The sequence below is a fragment of the Psittacula echo genome (assembly GCF_963264785.1).
Source record: "Psittacula echo genome assembly, chromosome: 2".
Classification (NCBI taxonomy): domain Eukaryota; kingdom Metazoa; phylum Chordata; class Aves; order Psittaciformes; family Psittacidae; genus Psittacula; species Psittacula echo.
Window position 1 is genome coordinate 64,480,503 of NC_137737.1, and position 19,650 is coordinate 64,500,152.

The 19,650-nt window shown below is 37.4% G+C and overlaps 1 protein-coding gene across 2 annotated transcripts in view; it reads right to left on the minus strand.

The window, feature by feature from the left end:
• Positions 1–439: 439 nt before the first annotated feature.
• CDKAL1 (CDKAL1 threonylcarbamoyladenosine tRNA methylthiotransferase) overlaps positions 440–19,650 on the minus strand; it is a gene marked incomplete at its 3' end in the record, with an annotated part of 393,323 nt that continues 374,112 nt past the window's right edge. For both annotated transcript variants that reach the window (XM_080610854.1, XM_080610855.1), the window contains exon 16: positions 440–646. In XM_080610854.1, coding sequence (XP_080466980.1) covers positions 440–646 — 207 coding nt within the window. The remainder of the gene's footprint in view (positions 647–19,650) is intronic.

Genomic DNA, 19,650 nt, shown 5'->3' on the forward strand with positions numbered 1-19,650 from the left:
TTCTAATGTAGAAAGACACACATCAAACCATAACACTGCACTAAGCAAAATCTTTAAGAAAGCTTTAAGTGTTCTGCCCATAAAAGATCACCAATGTCACTCAATAGAAATATTTCTTATAAACTACACACAATTTTACCTGCTACAGCAGTTATGAGTAAGCAATGCAAACACTGCATCATTTTAGAAAAAAAAGGAAGAAAGATGCAACAAACTGTTCTACCAAACAAGGATCTCAAATTTTAGCAAGAGGTCTTCTTAGAGGTTATTAATATTCTCTCCTACAAATGACAGGAAAGGCATAGGGTGAGTAAAAATTATTGCTCAATTTAAAATAGCTTTTTTTTACAAAAAAAAAAAAAAGGAGTTGTTGCTAAAAATGTTTCCTTTGAAGATTTTAAACAGCAGTTTTATTGTTTTCATAAAAGCCTCATTCAGTTCACAGTTCTGTTTTCATTCCACCATAGTAAAACATAACAAGGGCTGCCAGTAGAGCCAGGCTGACAGACAGTATCTTCAGTCCACCTCCTTCTTGTTGCCATGGGAGCTGCAAAGCCATCCATGAGCCGAGTGGCGTTTTCATTGGGATCTCAGCAGAAGGGTGAGCTTTCCAGTTTGTGCCATTCTGTGGTGCATGTCTGAACTCCTGTGAAGAAATGCACGTATTAAGAGTGCAACTGTGTTAGGTATTTCTGAGTGTACATACCAAATACAAATAAAATCTCCTCTTTATATTGAGGTTCAAATTAATGTTCCTTTTCAAGATAAGCAACAATTCAACTATCATTGCATCATCATTAGGTCATCAGCTTTTATACAGAAATCTTCCCAATGCCATCCAAAGTCAGTCTTTCTAATGAAATTAACTGCCAAATCAATGAAGCTGTTAGCAACAGAAACAAATCTGAAGACCTCAATGTCATCAGAGAGTTGTTTGATGATTAATATTTTTTTTTTTTTTTTTTTTTTTTGCTGCTATCTCACTACTCTCCCATTTTTGGCTTCTTCAAAAGAAATGTCTAGCCAGTGATAAAGGGGACCACAACACAACAATCCTTTGCACAGCAGGGATCTTCTAAAGTCAATCATCGTCTCCTGGTATGCCAGCTCAGTGGTGCTTGAAAATCCTCCCACAGCGCTTTTCCTTTCCTCTGACCCTCAGGAGGCAGCTGTGCTAAAACACTCACCTTCCATTCAGCATATTGAATCCCAGTTCCCTGCTGTGCCTGCCATTACCATTCTCAACCTGACTGCAAGCAGAAAGATCCCCCAGAATATGAGGACTTTCAACTGAAGCACAAGTTACAGATGTTGAATCACTATTTCAGCACAAAATCCAAGTGGAAAGAATAAGGAACTCTTCTCTTCTGCAGCCTTGTTCAGTTCAGCATTGTAGATATTCAAAGGTAAAAACATCTATTAAAACTGTAATCTATGACATTTGCAAGAGGTGTTAAGTGGTAAGGGTGTAAGTAAACAAAGGTGTAATGATCTTGCATCACAACATTCAATATTTCTGTTCATAATTCTTTTCTCCTCCATTTCAGTAATCCCTTAGGAATTCAACAGCTCAGATGGATTTTTAATTGGTTTGAAATTTTCCAGTTAAAAAAGGCTTTTGGTTAATCCATTTTCCTCCACTGCCCCCCCACCAACCCACTTCACATTTTGTATAAAAACAAGTCAGGGACCCAGAAAGTACCTATCTGGATAATCTTGTATTTCTAAGCAGCTGAAGCAGGGTCCCATGAAAATATAGTCCAGATGCCCAACTCCTTCTTTCACCAAATGTATTTCTGGGCAAACTCAAAGAAATATCAAAGCTCCAAGGAAGGTGCCTGTTCATGAAAGTGTGACAGCACAATTCAAACTGTCTGTAACTACCTCCTGTTTTCCATTTCATGAATCAGCTCCATTATAGTAACTGTAGAAGGAAAATAATGATTACTACTGGTTAGGTAAGTAAGCATCAAAGGGACAAATGACAGTCTGGTGTAAGTGCTATTCTAACATCTGAGGTATTGTTCATTTAGAGCACAATTCACACAGGCAAAGGGTTACTGAACAAGTGACCTATGAAATAAAGATGACTTCTTATATATACTGCACCTAGAAGACCATCAACCTGGCAAACAGAGGAAAGGAAGCAGGTAAGCAAACTGGAGTGTAATTCTCCACAGTTAAAGGTACAGTAACAACACTACCCCACAACTTTAATCTTGTACAGAATATATTAGCTTCATCAAAAGCTACAAAGCTGCTTCATATTGTGAAGTTATTAACTAAATCAATTTCTAAGCCATATGAAATTTAAGTAACTGGCTACAGTTATTCTATCCCTCAGAATCAAAGCTGATTAACCTTTGCCTGCAGAATAAACTGGAAACTGTACAGTATATTAAGGAGGTTTTATATATTAATCAAAACTCATTTGCAGTTTATTCGTTCTAGACATCTATAAAGCCTTTTTTTTCTTTGCAGGTCTCACAATCTCAACCAATCTAAGGCACATAATTTATGGTCATGACCATTTGTATATGTATCATTGGTACATTAACACTAAGGTTAAGGTGATTTAAAAGAATGGATAACGCTGTAAAAATATCAATACAACCAATGACTGAGTTCTTCTGATATTTAATTTTCACAGATTCATACCTAAAATTTGGCTGACTAGAACCAGAAGATTCCCAACTCCTTATTCAATATTTCTACATAGCTTGATAATCAGTAAAGTCCTGAATATTTAGTTGTAGAAGACTAGATGCTATCCCTTAGAAAACAGATAAAAAGGGCCAGTACCTTGCAAACGACTTTGTAACTTTCTCCTCAATGCTTCTTTTAATGCTTAGCCTTGGTTTCTATCTACCTGTCTCTGCTAGACTGGGGACAGCCAGCAAAACACCCCAAACACAAGTCAGATCTAGTAAAAAGTTTTGAGGGACTTCCCCATCCCAACATTAGTGTTTCATGCTCCTGTGCAGTAGTTTTCAGTAGTGATTTCACTGGTGCTTCATTTCTGTTTTACAGTTTTTCTGGTTTCGTTTTCCAACACAAAATCAAGTAGTCTCATTCTGATCATGAATATCCTATACCTTTTTTTTTGCTACCACATTGTTTTCTTAAACCCTATTGCCACATGTGATGCATATGAACTAGGCAGTAGGGAAATGCCACTGGCCCCACAGTCAGTTGTCCCAGTGGTATTTCATTTGACTAAGTCAGCCTGTAAAGTTGTGAGGCCCATTTTCTTCCTTACTTCATCATATTTCCCATAAATTAGGTGAACATACTGTTACACTAAACTAATTTTCAATTTTCTTGCTGTATGTGACCTTTTATAGTATTTTACTAATACTGAAACTTTACTGGGTTGGAGGCACAATTCTCCTAATATCTCTACGCTTCTGTTTTCCTTCTAGCTTATATTTTGAACTCAGATGCGTTTGTTTCTACTGGTAGTCACATTTTCTAAATTGCTAAAAGTTTTTTGATTTTTGCAGTATCCCAGATCATATAAAAGACTGCCAATTTAAACCAGAAGTTTTGCTTTCATTAAATACTCCTCCTCCTCCTGCTCATGAAATACTACTCCTATTAACTTGCTAACCTGCATTCTTTACAAATTTTCTTACGGGTTAAAGTGTTCTTATATGGACAAAAAGATCGCAATTTGCAAACGAAAATGGCCCTTTTCTTTAAGAGGTACTTCACAGTATTGCTTAAACCACTATTGCATTACTGTTTAACAACGTCTGTCTATTCAGATGATCCTGCCAAAGACTTCCTCTCAAGAAAAACAACGAATACGTTTGTCTGATCCATGTTTTCTAAGAACCGTTCTGTCGTTTGCCCCCAAATTCTGCCCTGCAACATTGACACATGGGTAATACCTCCGGCTTCGTTGAAAATGTCTGTCATTACTGTCACAGAAGACATATTTGTAAAAAAGGGTACATCTGGTTCCCTGCAAATGAAAGGCTCCTCTAGAAAATGGCAGTCTTTTGTGTCCCCTGCAATTCCTACAACAGCTTTTAAAACCAGCATAATCTCTCGGAGACACCTGCAGGTAGATGCCTCTTCCTAAGAGTCTGTCGTGCAGCTCTGTAAAACATGCAACAAAACTCAGCGGGAAGAGGAAGAGCCCTGCAAAGCTGACCATGTTCTTGCACTCTCTGAAGCCTGAGAAGAGGGCTGAGTGGCCCTCACTGCAGTCTAGACAACAGTGACATGCCTGTCTATAATATAATCAGTTCTTACTAACATAGAAGTGTTTTATTACCAGCTGTGCTAGTGAAAAACACTGTATATATTTTTTTTCATTTGGGCAAAAATCTTGTAGTGTCTGAGGAGATAGTTTTCAAGTATACAATATATATTGTAGTACATATTGTATACTCAGACGAAGAGAGGAGAGGATGAATCTACAGAAACTAAAACTAAACTTAAGCCTTCTAGGGTAGACAAAGCAAACTACAAGAGCTTCACTGGGCTGTCTTATGAGCTTCAGAATTTGCAATACTGTAGAGCTATATTCCGAGATCCTCCCCTATATCTTTTTTTCCCTAAAGCTTTCTACATACTGTGCCTTGGAAGAGCCATTCAACACACCTGCAGAAAAGATCTTTCATGTTTTGTGGGGAGGGGAGTTCTCCACAGAAAACTAAGTTTATGAGAGCTCTTTTATGAACCTTTGGTGTAAAAAAACTGGGTGGAGGCAAAGATCGCATGTGTTGAACTAGCAGTTACACTGGTCCACTCCCTGTGCTCTCACTTCATAGAAGTATTAATTCTGAAAGGCCCTTATTTGTATCTCTAGATAAAATATTGGCAGTTGCATTCACTTTTCAAGGAAATCTTCAAGGCATTTCTGCAATATTCTGATTAAATGGTGATATTTACTATACACTATTACTAGGCAGAGTGCAGCAATTTGTTAAGCTGAGCTCAGAAATCACACTTTTGTAGCTGCAAGACTGAGGAAAATTAGCATAATGATTCAGTTCAGTGGAATTTAGAACTAAATCCAAAGCTTCATTTCCTAAAAAATACTTGGAGGAAATCCTAGGGTAAAGAAGCTTCCAGAAATCTGTGTTTATACTAATTTAAGTCTTTATAAACCATAAACTCTTTGGTAGACTTGTTAGTAAGGAGCACTGCTCTCATTAAGAAGGACTGCAATGAAGGAAAAGGTACCATAAGATTTAAACCTATATACTATTAATCAAAATGAGGGGAGGAAGGGAAATTATCAAACTGAAATGCAAAGACAGACACTTTGAGGTATGCATCTTGTATTTCCATGGAGGCAGTCTTTCATCTTGTTTTGGCAGCCACAAAGTAAACATAAGACTTTGCTAATAAGGTATAATATAAATTATTAAACCATCCAGTGAATGATCAAATGCATTTCAGATTATTTTTTGAATAAATCTGCCTTGACGACTGCCAGGAGTAATATATTTTGTGCACTCTTGCACAGACCCATTGATTGCTGTCTTTCTGAAGCTCCAGTCCCAGACTTAAACCGCTGTGCATGAAAGAAATATATAATCACATCAAAACCTAAGCTTTGGCATCTGTCGATCACAGCCTAGCTTTTTGTACATCTCACTTCATGTTAGTCAACAAAGACATGAGAGCAACTCTTTAGCTCTGAGCTGAGGTTTTAATAGATTCAAAACATTTCTTACATGCAAATTTCTTTTATGGCTCAGGGGCACTGTTAGAGCTTGAAGTGTTAGCTAACTGCTGTGAAAAACTACTTGACTGAGCATATCTCAAGATAAATTAGACTTCTGAATTTTTTAGCCCAACCAAGTACATGTTACACACTTGTACTACTGGCTTTAAAGATACAGACTTTTATAAAATCACGCACAACAAGTCTGTGTGGCAAATTAAAAGAAAACATGTTAAAATATGCATTACATATCCTACTGCGCCATTTGAAACTCTGGGCTATTACACTTTGGAGGCATTTTTCAGATTTAAAAAACAAACAGTTACTGAAGGTCACATAGATTACACATCCAAAAAATATGTAAATTAAATTTTATTGAATAGATCCAGAAAATGCATTTAGTTCTGTAGGTATTAAGAGAGCTCATTTGATTTATTATACGTGAAATTCTACCAGCCTTCTGCAAATGTGGAATGCTGATCTTAGAGTAGAAAATAAATGGTGTACAAAATAATTTTTTCTAATGGAATTAACACAATAATTCCCATAAGAAGCATCCCTGCCACCATGTATTCCAGTGAATGCACACTGCTACATTTTTAAGAGAAAATTCTGTCTACAAGCATGCTTGTGTCAGATGTTATCAGCTGTACACCATTCCTAGGAATTCACTGATTCCAAATATGCAAGGAGTTTACTTACCCATTGTAAAAAAAGGGAAACGCTGGAAAAATAAATAAAGCAGACAGAAACTTTTGCAAAGGAATTTCATACTGTTTCTTCTTTTTGTTTGCATATATACATATGAGTTTGTGTATGTGTGTGATATCTGACTGTATGCTTTAATATGTAAGTAACAGAACTGAAGGATAAATACAGATTTCTTATTAATTTCTCAGTAAATGTTCCGAGTCTTAGCAATGATTACTATTCTTACTCTGTTAATCCCAAATCCTTATCACCAGAGTTATAGCAAGAAAATAAATTAATGAAAATATCTTGCAAATAGCTGCAGTCAGTTACTAAAACTGTCTTACTGTCCATCATAGGATCCTAGGATAATTCAGACTGCATCTCCATCCTCCTGCTCAAAGGGTCAGCTGTGGCCTAGTTTGCTCAGACATTTAATGAGTTGGGCTTTGAAAACCTCCAAGGATGGAGACTCCAGTGTCTTTCTGAGCCTTTGTTCCACTGCCTGTCTTCATGGGGAAAATGTTTCTCTTCATAGCCAGTCTAAACCTCTCTATTCAACTTATGCCCAATGTCTTTTGTCCTCCCACATGCACCACTGTGAAGCAGTTGGCTTAGTCTTCTCAATAATATCCCCATAGACACTGAGGGGCTTCTCTTACAGCCTCCTCTCCAGGCTTGAAGAAGCCTAGTCCCTTCACCTCTCAGGCCAAGTGCTCCAGGCTCTCACCATCTCTGTGACCCTATGTGATCTTGTTCCAGTTACTGTCCTGGGTTCAGCAGTAGCAGTCAGTTTTTCTCCTTCTTAGTAGCTGTTGCAGCACTGTGTTTTTGACTTTCAGCCTGGGAACAAAGCTGATAACACCGATGTTTAGACTGACCAAGGACTTTGTGAGTCTCATGCTCTGCCAGGGAGGAGGAGAAGCTGGGAGGAAGCAGGGACAGGACACCTGACCCAAACTAGCCAAAGAGGTATTCCATACCATAGCACGTCATGCCCAGGATGTAGAACTGAGAGTCCTCGGAAGGGCTGGATCACTGCGGGGTGGGGGCGAGGTACCGGTTGGTGAGAGGTTGTATTCTCTTCCTTGTTATTTCCTTTATCATTATTACTATTAGTGGTAGCAGTAGTGATTTGTGTTATACCTTAGTTATTAAACTGTTCTTATCTCAACCCGTGGGAGTTGCATTCTTTTGATTCTCCTCCCTGTCCCTCCAGAAGCGGAGGGAAGAAAGGTGGGGGGGGAAGTGGACTGCGTGGTTCTGATTTACGGCCTGGGCTTAAACCACGACAGTTACCAATTCTTAATTTATAGTAAGATCGCTACAAATGACCCAGTCAAGTCAGGTCAACAATGCTCCTAACAGCTGGACCATGGTCAAATACAAACATAAACCCTATTTAATAATGGGAGGACAGAAAGACTGATTGACCTTAAGCTCGGCTGCATCAGATTCGAGTTTCTTCCAGGTCTGTCATCACTTATGGAGATGCTACTCCTGACCTACACAGCAAGTCAGCAAAATTTTTTTTCTTTCCTAGTAACACTTGAATAATCTGTCTGATTCCTTTCAGCAGATTAGAAAAAGCATCTTTCTCATTACTCAATTACCTCTCACCTTGATTACTCCTGTCTGTGCTTTTTTCCCCTATACTAGTCTCTTGCATCATCTGACCAGATGACCTCTCCTAATAAACAGAAGCAGAGATGCCAACAGGAACACACTTAGGAATGACATACTGTGTCATGACTTTCTGTCCATGTCACACAGACCCAACTCTGGAACTTCCTCCCCCTATCTTAAGATTAAATTCAAACTTTAATATTCCTGTGTAAGAGTATAAAAGAAATAAATTCTCTCTCTTCAAGTTACTGTACCAGAACTTTCCACCACTACTGTAAGGCTCCACTGGTATTTTTCTTGCAGACATCTCTCTGCTCTTTTCCATATTCTTACCTATGGGTAGACCTAACTAATTCTTTTCCTCACCCGAACAGTCTTTAAGGATTATGCCTCAATGAACTCTCAAAATTCACGATGCAGTTAAAAGGCAAACAGAAGGCTGAGTATCTGGGGCTTATTAAATTACTTCCTTTTTGATGTACACTTTGAGGAGGAGGGAAACAATCAGAGATCAACTAAGAAAAAGAAACAAAAAGAAGAGAAACAACAAATTAAGAAAAGATAAGCCAAAAATCCCTCCAAAATGTTTAAAACACAGTCTTGTGCCACTTTCCATTATACTCATTTGTTTTAGCCTGTTTCCTTGTATTTACTTACACAAGCTTTCAGGCAGGAGTTGACTCTTTTTTATGTATTTGTATTTTCTGCTGCTATTAACTTGGTAACTCAGTTATCCTCCCCCTACAGAAATATTGCATTGTCAAAATAACCTGCCATTTGAGGTCAGAAGCAACATTTTGAAAAATAGAAGGTGTGATGTCTGGAGTCTGAGCTACCTTTTATTTTCTTTTGCAATGAGGTGTCTGGAGTGTCAATCATCATGCCAGAAACAAGTGACATGCAAGCGGTATTCCACAGGAGAACTGAGAGATCTTCTAAGCAGAAAAAGTGTGATTCAAAAGTTACAGTCTTCCACGTAATGACTTGAAATGAAGAATGAACCTATGGACAGATTCAGGATGGGGATCTGTCATTATTTGTCTCCTTGTGCGTAGCACAGTCTTATGACAGAGATGGCAGGTACTTGCTCTGAGCTCTCACCTGGTAATTTGTTGGTTAAATTACAAATCTGTTTCCTAGAGATCACCAGCACAGGCTTCATGGTTTTGAAAATATATTACAGTGAATTACAGGATGTACATTTACTTGTAATAACACTAAATGCCATTTTTTTCAGTGTGCATACCATGGCCTATCTTACAAGATATCATTCCACAGGATTCCAGCTTGGTCCTTCTGTAAATGATTGTTAAGAACCTGAACGTGCACAAGTCCATGGGACCTGACGAAATCCATCCGCGGGTCCTTAAGGAGCTGGCAAATGAAATCGCTAAGCCACTGGCCATCATGTTTGAAAAATCATGGCAGTCAGGTGAAGTTCCCGACAACTGGAAAAAGGGAAATATAACCCCCATTTTCAAGAAGGGGAAAATGGATGACCCAGGGAATTACAGACCAGTCAGTCTCACCTCTGTGCCTGGCAAAATCTTGGAGCAGATTCTCCTGGAAGGCATGCTAAGGCACATGAAAAACAAGGAGGTGCTTGGTGACAGCCAGCATGGCTTCACTAAGGGGAAATCCTGCCTGACCAATTTGGTGGCCTTCTATGATGGGGCTATGGAACTGATGGACAGTGGTAGAGCAGTTGAAGTCATCTACCTGGACTTGTACAAAGCCCTGCGGAAAAGGACTTGGGGGTGTTGGTCAATGAGAAAATGAACATGACCCGGCTTCAGTGTGCGCTTGCAGCCCAGAAAGCCAACTGTATCCTGCGCTGCATCAAGAGGAGTGTGACCACCGCTCGAAGGAGGTGATCCTGCCCCTCTGCTCTCGTGAGACCTCACTTGCAGTATTGTGTGCAGTTCTGGTGTCCTCAACATAAAAAGGACATGGAACTGTTGGAACAAGTCCAGAGGAGGGCCACGAGGATGATCAGGGGAGTGGAGCACCTCCCGTATGAAGATAGGCTGAGAAAGTTGGGGCTGTTCAGCCTGGAGAAGAGAAGGCTGCGTGGAGACCTCATAGCAGCCTTCCAGTATCTGAAGGGGGCCTATAAGGATGCTGGGGAGGAACTCTTCATTAGGGACTGTAGTGATAGGACAAGGGGTAATGGGTTTAAACTTAAGCAGGGGAAGTTTAGATTGGATATAAGGAAGAAATTCTTTACTGAGAGGGTGGTGAGGCACTGGAATGGGTTGCCCAAGGAAGTTGTGAATACTCCATCCCTGGCAGTGTTCAAGGCCAGGTTGGACAGAGCCTTGGGTGACATGGTTTAGTGTGAGGTGTCCCTGCCCATGGCAGGGGGGTTGGAACTAGATGATCTTAAGGTCCTTTCCAACCCTAACTATTCTACGATTATTTTTATATAAGTATTTTAATGTTGTGTTTACAATAATTTTCCCAGATTATTTTTTTGAATGATGAAAGAATGACAAAGTGCCAGCACTATGTGAAGGTTCAAACTGTTCTAGATGAGATTATTAAATGAAATAAGAGATACTTCTTTCATAGCCCAAGCTTTCAGAGAACATCACCTTTTTGCTTCCGTTTTAAATCTTGAAATAACAATGACAATTATATGGAGGTCAACGGTAGCTACAGGCAAAGACAAAAGGCTTCCATCAGAAAGAGTATCTCAGTAAAATAAATAGCTAGATCTGAAAACATATATTCAAGCCACAAGAACCACCAATATAAGTGAATGATATTCGCATACCAACAGTGAAATGAATAATACTGCTTTTACATGGAAGTGAACTCTCTGAGTATACATTAAAATACTACCCTTGAGAGGAATTCTATACTCCCAAATGGTAGAAGGCATAAAATACTAAAAGCCTTTCTAACCATTGTTATTTGCAAAGAACACTGTAATAAATATATCAAGGAACATTCTCTCTCAAAATCAGGAAAAGCTTTAAAAGATTTTTCATACTGAGCAAAGTAGAAGGAACTTACATATGTACATGTTCTTGGCAAAGTCCTGCCCCTATATTCTAGAATATGTCTTAATCCTGAATCTATGGTGTTTTTATTTATTTCTACAGAGCCAAGCATTACAAATGGAATGTTCCAAGGGAACTTCAACATCCTATTATACAATAATCACAGAGACAAACAATACTGCAACATCATCACACTCTAACAACATTGATAATAAACATGATATAAAATGAGCTTTTTAAATATTTAGGAGCGATACTATGTTGCAGAGTTTCAAATTCCATACCAGTAGGTAGGAATCTATATGCCTCCCTCATTTTACAGGTAAAGAGACAAAGATTAAAGTTTCCAGTGCCTTAATTAATGCATGCCAGCAATCGGGTCTCTATAATTCCTGTCTCAGATTCCAGTTGGCACCAGACACCAACATAGCCTCTGATTTTTTTCTTTTTGCCAAATTTAAGTTTTAAATACATTTTCTTAAAGCTAGGCAATGCCTTAATATGTATGTTCCTAAGAATGTCTTGCATTTTCAGAGACTTTTCTACCCAGTATTAAAGAGTTCCCGGCACTGTAGATGTTCACCAACAGCAGCTGGAATCAGACCTCGGCAAAAAAGGAGCATTTCATGCAAGCTTGACATTTAACACTTAATAAAATGTGACTGATCTTGACCAACTTTGTGGGTTCAGCGACAATACAAAGGTTTTCTTTTCATATTGTCATGGCCTTTTTCCTTTAAGTATCCTTAGTTGTTTTAGGAGGTCTCCCACAGTGCCAGTTAGCATACTTTTGAGCACCTGAGGGAGTGTCTTGAAATCTGAGTCTCTTTTTTAATTTCACACTCAGTCAAGTTCAACTGCAGTTAATGGAAGACTCTCTCATGGAAACATCAAACAATGGTTACTTTCTGTGATTAGCAAGCCTAACTGCTCTAACACAATCTCTATATCCCCAGTCTTTACAAATGACTCGTCAGCCCTTCTCCACAATAAAGATTACATGAGAAAAACGTTTCTTGGCTTGCTATGTATTTTATGCTAGATAATCATGATAGCACCCTGGCGCTCTAAGACATCAAAGAACAGTAACTATCCAATCTACAGGCTGTAATGAATATCTACCCTCAGGAGTGCACTGGTATCGTTCAGGGGGTGGTCTGACTAGACAACCAACTTTTGCATCTGTAAAGGACTGAAGTGCATAAACACAAACCTGCACCCTATCATGCTCAAATACTGGTAATTTGTTTCTCAGCTGAGACGTCACTCTTCTCCCACACAGGTTTTACATGGTGTGCTCTATCAGGTTGCGTCTAACAATTCCCAGGGTTTGCTCATGAAAAGAAGATTAGTTCCTTTGGAATTAACCAGGAAGTAATAAGTACTAATTTCCTTTTTTTTCTTTGAGACTTCATACCCTGGACTTAAATTCTCTTATATGCTGAACAGTCACCACTGCAACTTAAACACATGCTACAGAATTTTAATAATGTTAAGTATCTAGTTCCAAGCATTTTAAACTGGCCACTATCAGATTTGTTCACTAGACTAACCTTCTAGCAGATACTTTGAATATGTGTCCTGCCTTCATCTCTGAAATGGGAAGACAAAAGCTGCATTTCAGGAGGATAATATAAACATATTATCACTCAGAAATTTAGTCATGGGGGTCATAGGAAAGGTTAGAAAGAAATTAGTACTTCCCTTGAGAGTGAAGTTTAAACAGCATGTAGCAAATAGCAGTGCTATTACACAACAAACAATGAACAGGAAAAATATCTAAAAGCAGCTTATTAAATTGGATGTTATGAAAAATTTCTTCACCAAACAGGTTTTCAAGCATTGGAACAGACTGCCAAGGGAAATGGTTGAGTCACCATCCCTGGAAGTATTTAAAAGATGTGTTGACGTATCACTTGGGGACATGGCTTAGTGGTGGACTTGGCAGTGCTAGGTTAAGAGTTTGACTTAATGATCTTAAAGGTCTTTTCCAGGCTAAATGATTCTATGAATTGATTTTAAATGAATAGTCTCAGCTCTGTGCACAGAAGGAAACAAATCTTGCGTGTGTACGTGTGTGAAAATAGTGCATAAGCATGTAATTAAAGGCTGAAACATAATACAATTGGCATTTACCTAGGAAAGAGGAACTGAAATTCTAGATTTTTTTTTAGTTCAGAGTACTTCACTTTACATTCCAAATAATCCGTGCACATATGTACGTGAGAAATATCATTCTTAGTTTCTTCTTGTTATCACATACTATAGGCGTTCAGTGCCGTTCCAGTGTTACACTTTATTTAGAAAAGGATACTGGTTCATAGAACACAACCCACAGTATTTTAATACTGCTTTCTTTAGTGGTTTTTTTTGTTGTTGTTTTTGAGGTTTTTATTATTTTTTTCTCTACGGGAACACAGTAGTTGTAGGCCCTGTCCTTCTAAGAGAAGGAAAAGGTTAGGGTTTTATGACAGATTCACAGTCTTTGAAAGGAATTTCTATCACCTCTACTTCTCTGAAATCTGTAAAATCTTTCCTAAAAATTAAAGAAATTTAAGAAAATCTGAGATAAACACAAATAAAACAGGTGTCCTGAAAATGGCAAATATGTACAAGGTGTCTATAGGGGTGAGAAACACAAACCCACAGGATAACAATTGTGGAGCTTAAGTTAGTCTTTAACGAATTGATCAGTTTGGATTTTAAAACGCTTCATGTCTCCACATTAAAGCTTAACAGAATTTTTTTATCACACAAGATACTCTCCCAAGTGTAACTCTAATTCATTCATTTCCAGCTATCAAGAGCTCCACATCTTACTTTCCCCTGTGGTTCTGCGACAAAATCTGATTATGCTACAGAATCTTAAGCACTCCTCACTGAAAAAATAATGAACTAATGCTTCTTTGGACAGAAATACATGCTGAATAGCTGAAAGAGGAAAATAATTCCCGTCATTCTAAGCACTAGTTCCATTATTTTATCAAATTAAAGTTCTTGTATTTATAAAAAACTATCTGTGTCAGAAATGGATATTCACAGCCATCCTTTTTGTATTATAATTGTTAACTGCACTTATCAGAGATTTTGTATGTAAGAATTGCAAAATAGTTTCCATACGGATAAGATACAGCACAGACAGTCTGACTGAAACGACTTAAAATCACATTTGAAATCATGTCAAAACAAGGACGAGATTTAATAAAAACTCCTCTAGTCCTGATAGCAAGATGCTTTCTTGAGGACCAAAAACCCATCTGGTCAATATTATGCATAGGTAGTTTTTGTAGCTATGTGATATTTTGGCAAAAGGAGCTTAAACGTACTGACTACACATCTCTGTTCCATCAAAAGTTTTTTCACAAAAATTTCCAAGTCACCCCAATCCAAAACAAAGCATTTGTTTAAGTTCTACCACAGTATATGTGTGTATATATATATACACATACAAATATATATAGCTATGAAGAAGAACCCATCAATTTGAAAGCTAACATTTAGTGAATGATTTTCTCATATAATACTGTTTCAAGGACCCCATGGTTATACTAAGACTAAAGAAAAAGAATACTAATTTCCATGGGGCTTTTGCTTTTTATTTTGCATCTGACATCTGGTCTCCAGTCAGTCAGGTTTCATTCCTTTCACTATCTGTCAATCACACATCCATCTTCTGTTGTAGTACATAGGTGGTCAACCCTTTTTGAGAAGCCACATGAGTCTACTATGAGCCTTACACTACCATGTCTTGCCAATTACAGAAACAGACATAAATTCAACTTGTGATTAATAGCTATTAGCTCTCCTCCATGCATCACGTATGTTCCAATGTGTATGGCGTTGACCTGGTAGCCACTGGAAAAGAGAGTATTGGACACTACCTAGTGAGGCAAGTGAACTCTTCTGGTGGGTGCAGGCTGTCCCACATCAGAGGGACTAGTATAAAGACAACATGCTCAGGCATCTGTGAAGAGGGCTTCTTTTCAGGCCAAGTCCCACGGAAGAGTGTTTCTACCAGAAAGGCCAGGTAAAAAGGCAAAATGAAAAGTGTCAGAGAGAAGACATTGATAGCACAGCAACATCAACTTTCATTACAGCATTTGTTGACTTACACTGGGCCAGAAGCCAGAAAATAACTGTTTTCTTGTGGAATGATGAGCTACGTAGGTCAAAATGGTTTGCCTTCAGGCCCTTTTATTATTCTGCGTGATTGTCATCACCTAGAACAACTATAAATGCATATTTCTTTTAAGAAATGTTTATCAGAGAAAATTTTTTAAATTTATGTTTTCATTTTACAAATGATTTGACAGCTGTTCTCTGCAATAGTGAGAAAAATCAACATTATTTCTTGCATTTCTTGATAGCTTTGATAGCCATGTATCATATCTTTGATTTTGACTTTACACTAGTGTATCCTAATTAAAAATGGCTTCATGATAGCGCTTGTGACCTCAACAATTAAAAGGTGAAGCACCACTGAAGTACACACCTTTCTCACCATAATTCCAAAGTCTCAGGTTTTTATACCATCTAGGATGGAAGAAATTTGACCTAGTTTTCCCAAGATCATAATTTCATTATTACACCAAATAATAACCACTGGGTTATGGTCCTGACTCCAGTAAAAGAAATGAAAGTAAATATTCTGAAATTTTAACATCCTGTGGGCTTGAATTTCAAACACAGGTAAACTGGGCTTGAAGCCCTCTGACTCTTTTGGAACCTCAAAACATGAACTGCTTCTGATGCACACCTGTGAATCTGCTTAGAGCAAACCTCCAGTGGAAACAAAGAACAAGTTTTGGAATCTGTTCTGAGTAAAAAGAAAGGTATAATACCTAACAGACTATGCAAACAGATGTACAGCTAATTTTACTTTATTGGGAATGTATATGGGATTTGGGCTATCTACACTAATCATATCACATCACCACAACCTCTCATGCTATATTGACCAGATCTTCCAGTGCAGTATTCCTCCTTCCCAATGCTGTATCGGACAATTACATCAAATCCAGTTGTATTTTCTAGATTTTAGGTAGTGTAAGTGACTTAGCCTGGCACTGGAATAAGTCAGCAGAAAAATTTTCTGCAACTTTAGGAAAGGGTCTAACATCTGATATAATAAATTAGAGGTGGGGGAATCCTTCAAGTAATTTAAATGCAAACTGAGAAGTAGTCAGAGGAAGGTTATCAAGATCAGTGTACTGTACACTAACCACAGGTAAAGCTGTCTTTGAACAGCTTTAATGAAGTGCTTAAATAATTAGTTCCTTTTCTAAATGTTTCTTTTATTTAATGATCTTTGATAAAGCCCACAGGAACAGCTTGCTTTGGAACTTGTTATAAATCAGAACTGAATCTAAAGTCATACAAATTTAACAGTCAGGTCTCATGAAATCCTTCATATGCCAAGTTTCTTAGAGGTAGAACATAAACTTTTAAACCAATTATTCCTTTTGCAGTTTGAGAGGATTCCCTTAAAAAACCCAAACAACAACTTAGATTGGAGAGAGATTGTAGTAGGAGGGCAAGGGTTTATTTCTGTTGTTTGGTCCAATAAATCTGCAACAACATGCTTTAATGGCTACTGGCATGATCAAGACTTTGATCTGATTACATGACAAAGGATCTAGAGCGAATGTTAAACTTGATATGGAATACAGCCTGTCTAAACAGTTATTGTATAACGCCTTTGAAGAAGCATTCATTTATTAAGCTTGCTTAGATACTACAACTTTCTGTGGGCTGTCTTTAAGGATATTGTGATTTTAGCATATTCAACAGGAGCACAGTAAGTTCTTTGGATAATCTAGTGTAGTTAGGAGTATGTCCTTAGTAAACTTAACTTAAGGCTCTGAATTTCACACCCACTTCACTGAAGTATGGCATTTGGATATTTTAAGATATGTGTTCTCCAGTGAAGCCACCAAATACAACTTAATTCTTATTACTCAACTGTTAAAGATACAGCCACTGTAAATTTGGCTTTGAATTTTTATTATGTGGACATCTTCATACACAAAATATAACTGAATACTGATAAAAGCTTAAAAATAGTTTCTTTCTCCTACTGAAAAGCCTTTTCCTCTTTTTATTACATTTGACACCACATAAAAATCTTTAATCTAATGTTACTGACAAGTATATTAAAATCAAACATAAATCACTATGTCCAAATACCAAAATCTGAGTGGGAAAGTATGATTATAAATGGATCTTGATATTCTACTACAGCTCTCGATTAATCCTAATATTACTGGGTCAGTTCAACACTGTTTTAATAGATTTTTCAGAATTAAAAAAAATTTGCAAAATTTATATATAGCTTAGTAAATTCTCATTATCATAAGGAGAATCAACAAGAACAGAAGGGCTGATATTTAGTCTATTACAGAACCATTAATTTACTGAGCATCTAATACAATTTTAGAACATGCAATAATATTAAAGGATACGGAACATCCTAATTTGCCTTTTACATGGTTTGTTTGTTTTTTTTTTTTTTTTAAATGAGATACACTTTTTAAACATTTAAAGTTAGAAAGTAGCTTAAGCTTATGTCTGTAATTTTTATTTGCCTTCAAAACATCTCAAAGCTAATGAACCTTCCTACTTCAATGGTTTTAGCAAGAAATATGTTTCTAAGAGGTAGAGAAGTTCAATATTCCAATACCTTGCATGAGTAAAATCAAACCTCCTACTGACCTTTCATATGGAGACAGGGAAAGCTATACACCCTTCTAAACCTCTATTTCCCTTCATGAGCTTCACGTGCCTTTTTCAGGCTGTCCTGTTCAAGTATCCATGTAGAAAGACTGCTACAATTACAGCTTCGATAGAAGAGGAAAGGTAGAAAAATCATTTATCAAAGACATAAATATCTTACGACTCTATGTGTTTGCTTGCAGGGAAAGCAGGAGAGGAAAGGAATGTAGAGAGCAATAGTGCCTATGTGAGCTTTTTAGTTATCTAAAGAGTAGTAATAAAAAGGGACGATTAAATACTACAAGCAAAGCTACAAGGTATACATGGACTGAATATCCTTCACCTACCTTTGCATTAAACTCTGCTGGAGAGGTATAAAAGTCAAACCTATAATGACTTTTGCTGGCACAATAAGTTGGAAATTGACAACCTCCAAAACTACAGAAAAAAATGAGAAAAGTTGTGGCTGTTGCATTTTTTTCCCCTGAAAGCCAATTAAAACTTAGTGAATTTATAACATGGTACATTAAATAATAAAGCCTTACTAAAACCAAATGCCTTTTGATTCTTTCCAAAGAGTCCGTTTGTTAAAGTTTTGATTGAAAAGAAAAAAATACTTTAAAAAGAATTCCTAAATACGACAGGGAGTGTCAAGTAGTTAATATTATCATGGCTACACGCTTCCAATTTATCCCTATGCCAAGGGAGAGCAGAACCCACCCACTCATCCCACAGTGCAGTATCAGCAGGTCAGGTATTAAAAATAATACACAAAAATGGCAGAACTATTTTAGCACTTGGAGTTTTACCTCTGGAGGCAGGAGGGGTAGAACATTTCTGTTTAACCGTCTCTTATTCTCCACAAAATGACTTACAGTTGAATCATCCCAGTCATTTCTATTTCCATTTGCTGCATGCATGGCACAGGATTAAGATAATTAGGTAATTTAAAGTGATTAGACAGTGACATTCAGCCAAATAACACTGTCTGTTGAGGAAATTAAAAAGTAAATAAACTAAAGTTCAGATCTTTTCAACTGAAATGGACTTAAGAGAACATTTGTTTAAAAGGTGCTATGTAATATGTGTTGTTTCAGCTGAGCTTTGATCTCTAGAGTTGAAATTCGGCCCTGCCAGAAGGATAGGCAGAAAGACAGCATGCTCATTAAATTAAAACCCTCAGGATAAAACTATCTGGTGAAAGTCTTATGCTGGCTCTTCAGTTTGCTGCTTTAAATCATCTCTATGTATTTTAACATCTCTATGTAGTGTAGATAAATGTTTTGGATCAATTAACTACCTTTATTTCAGGTTGCTAGTCATCAAATGATTGTTGGCTAAATTAAAATGTTCATATAATTACAGAAGATAAGGCTGGAAACAAGCTTAAGAGGTCACCTGGCCCATACCATGACAAATGATGAATGGTGGATGACCCACATCTCAAGCATTTCTCACAGGTATTTGCTAAGCACGTTCCCAAAGACCAGCATTGATCAAAATTCCCCAACCACTACATGTGATCCAATCCAGTGAAGAATCTATTCTGCCCATAAGAAAGAATTCATCCTGAATTTCAGATTCTAAGCTGAGAAATGCTGGGCTTTCAAGCAGAAGAAAGATTCAAATCAATTCAAATCCCCAGACAGACAAAGCCAACATGGTGTTCAGATTATGTGTAGATCATGAAAATCAGCATACACGGAACAGCACATTACAAATTTTTGTCATTTTTTTTCAGGGAAAAATAAGACTTTTGAAGGTCCTTTTAAAAAAACATCAACAGCTGGCATTGAGCTCCACTCTTAGAAATTTTTCTTTTCTTATGCTAACTTTACAATGACCTCAGTGAAATAACTGAAGAAAACATATGAAAAAAATATTAATTAAGAAGGATTTAACACCATCTTTAATGACCTCTATTTACAACCACCA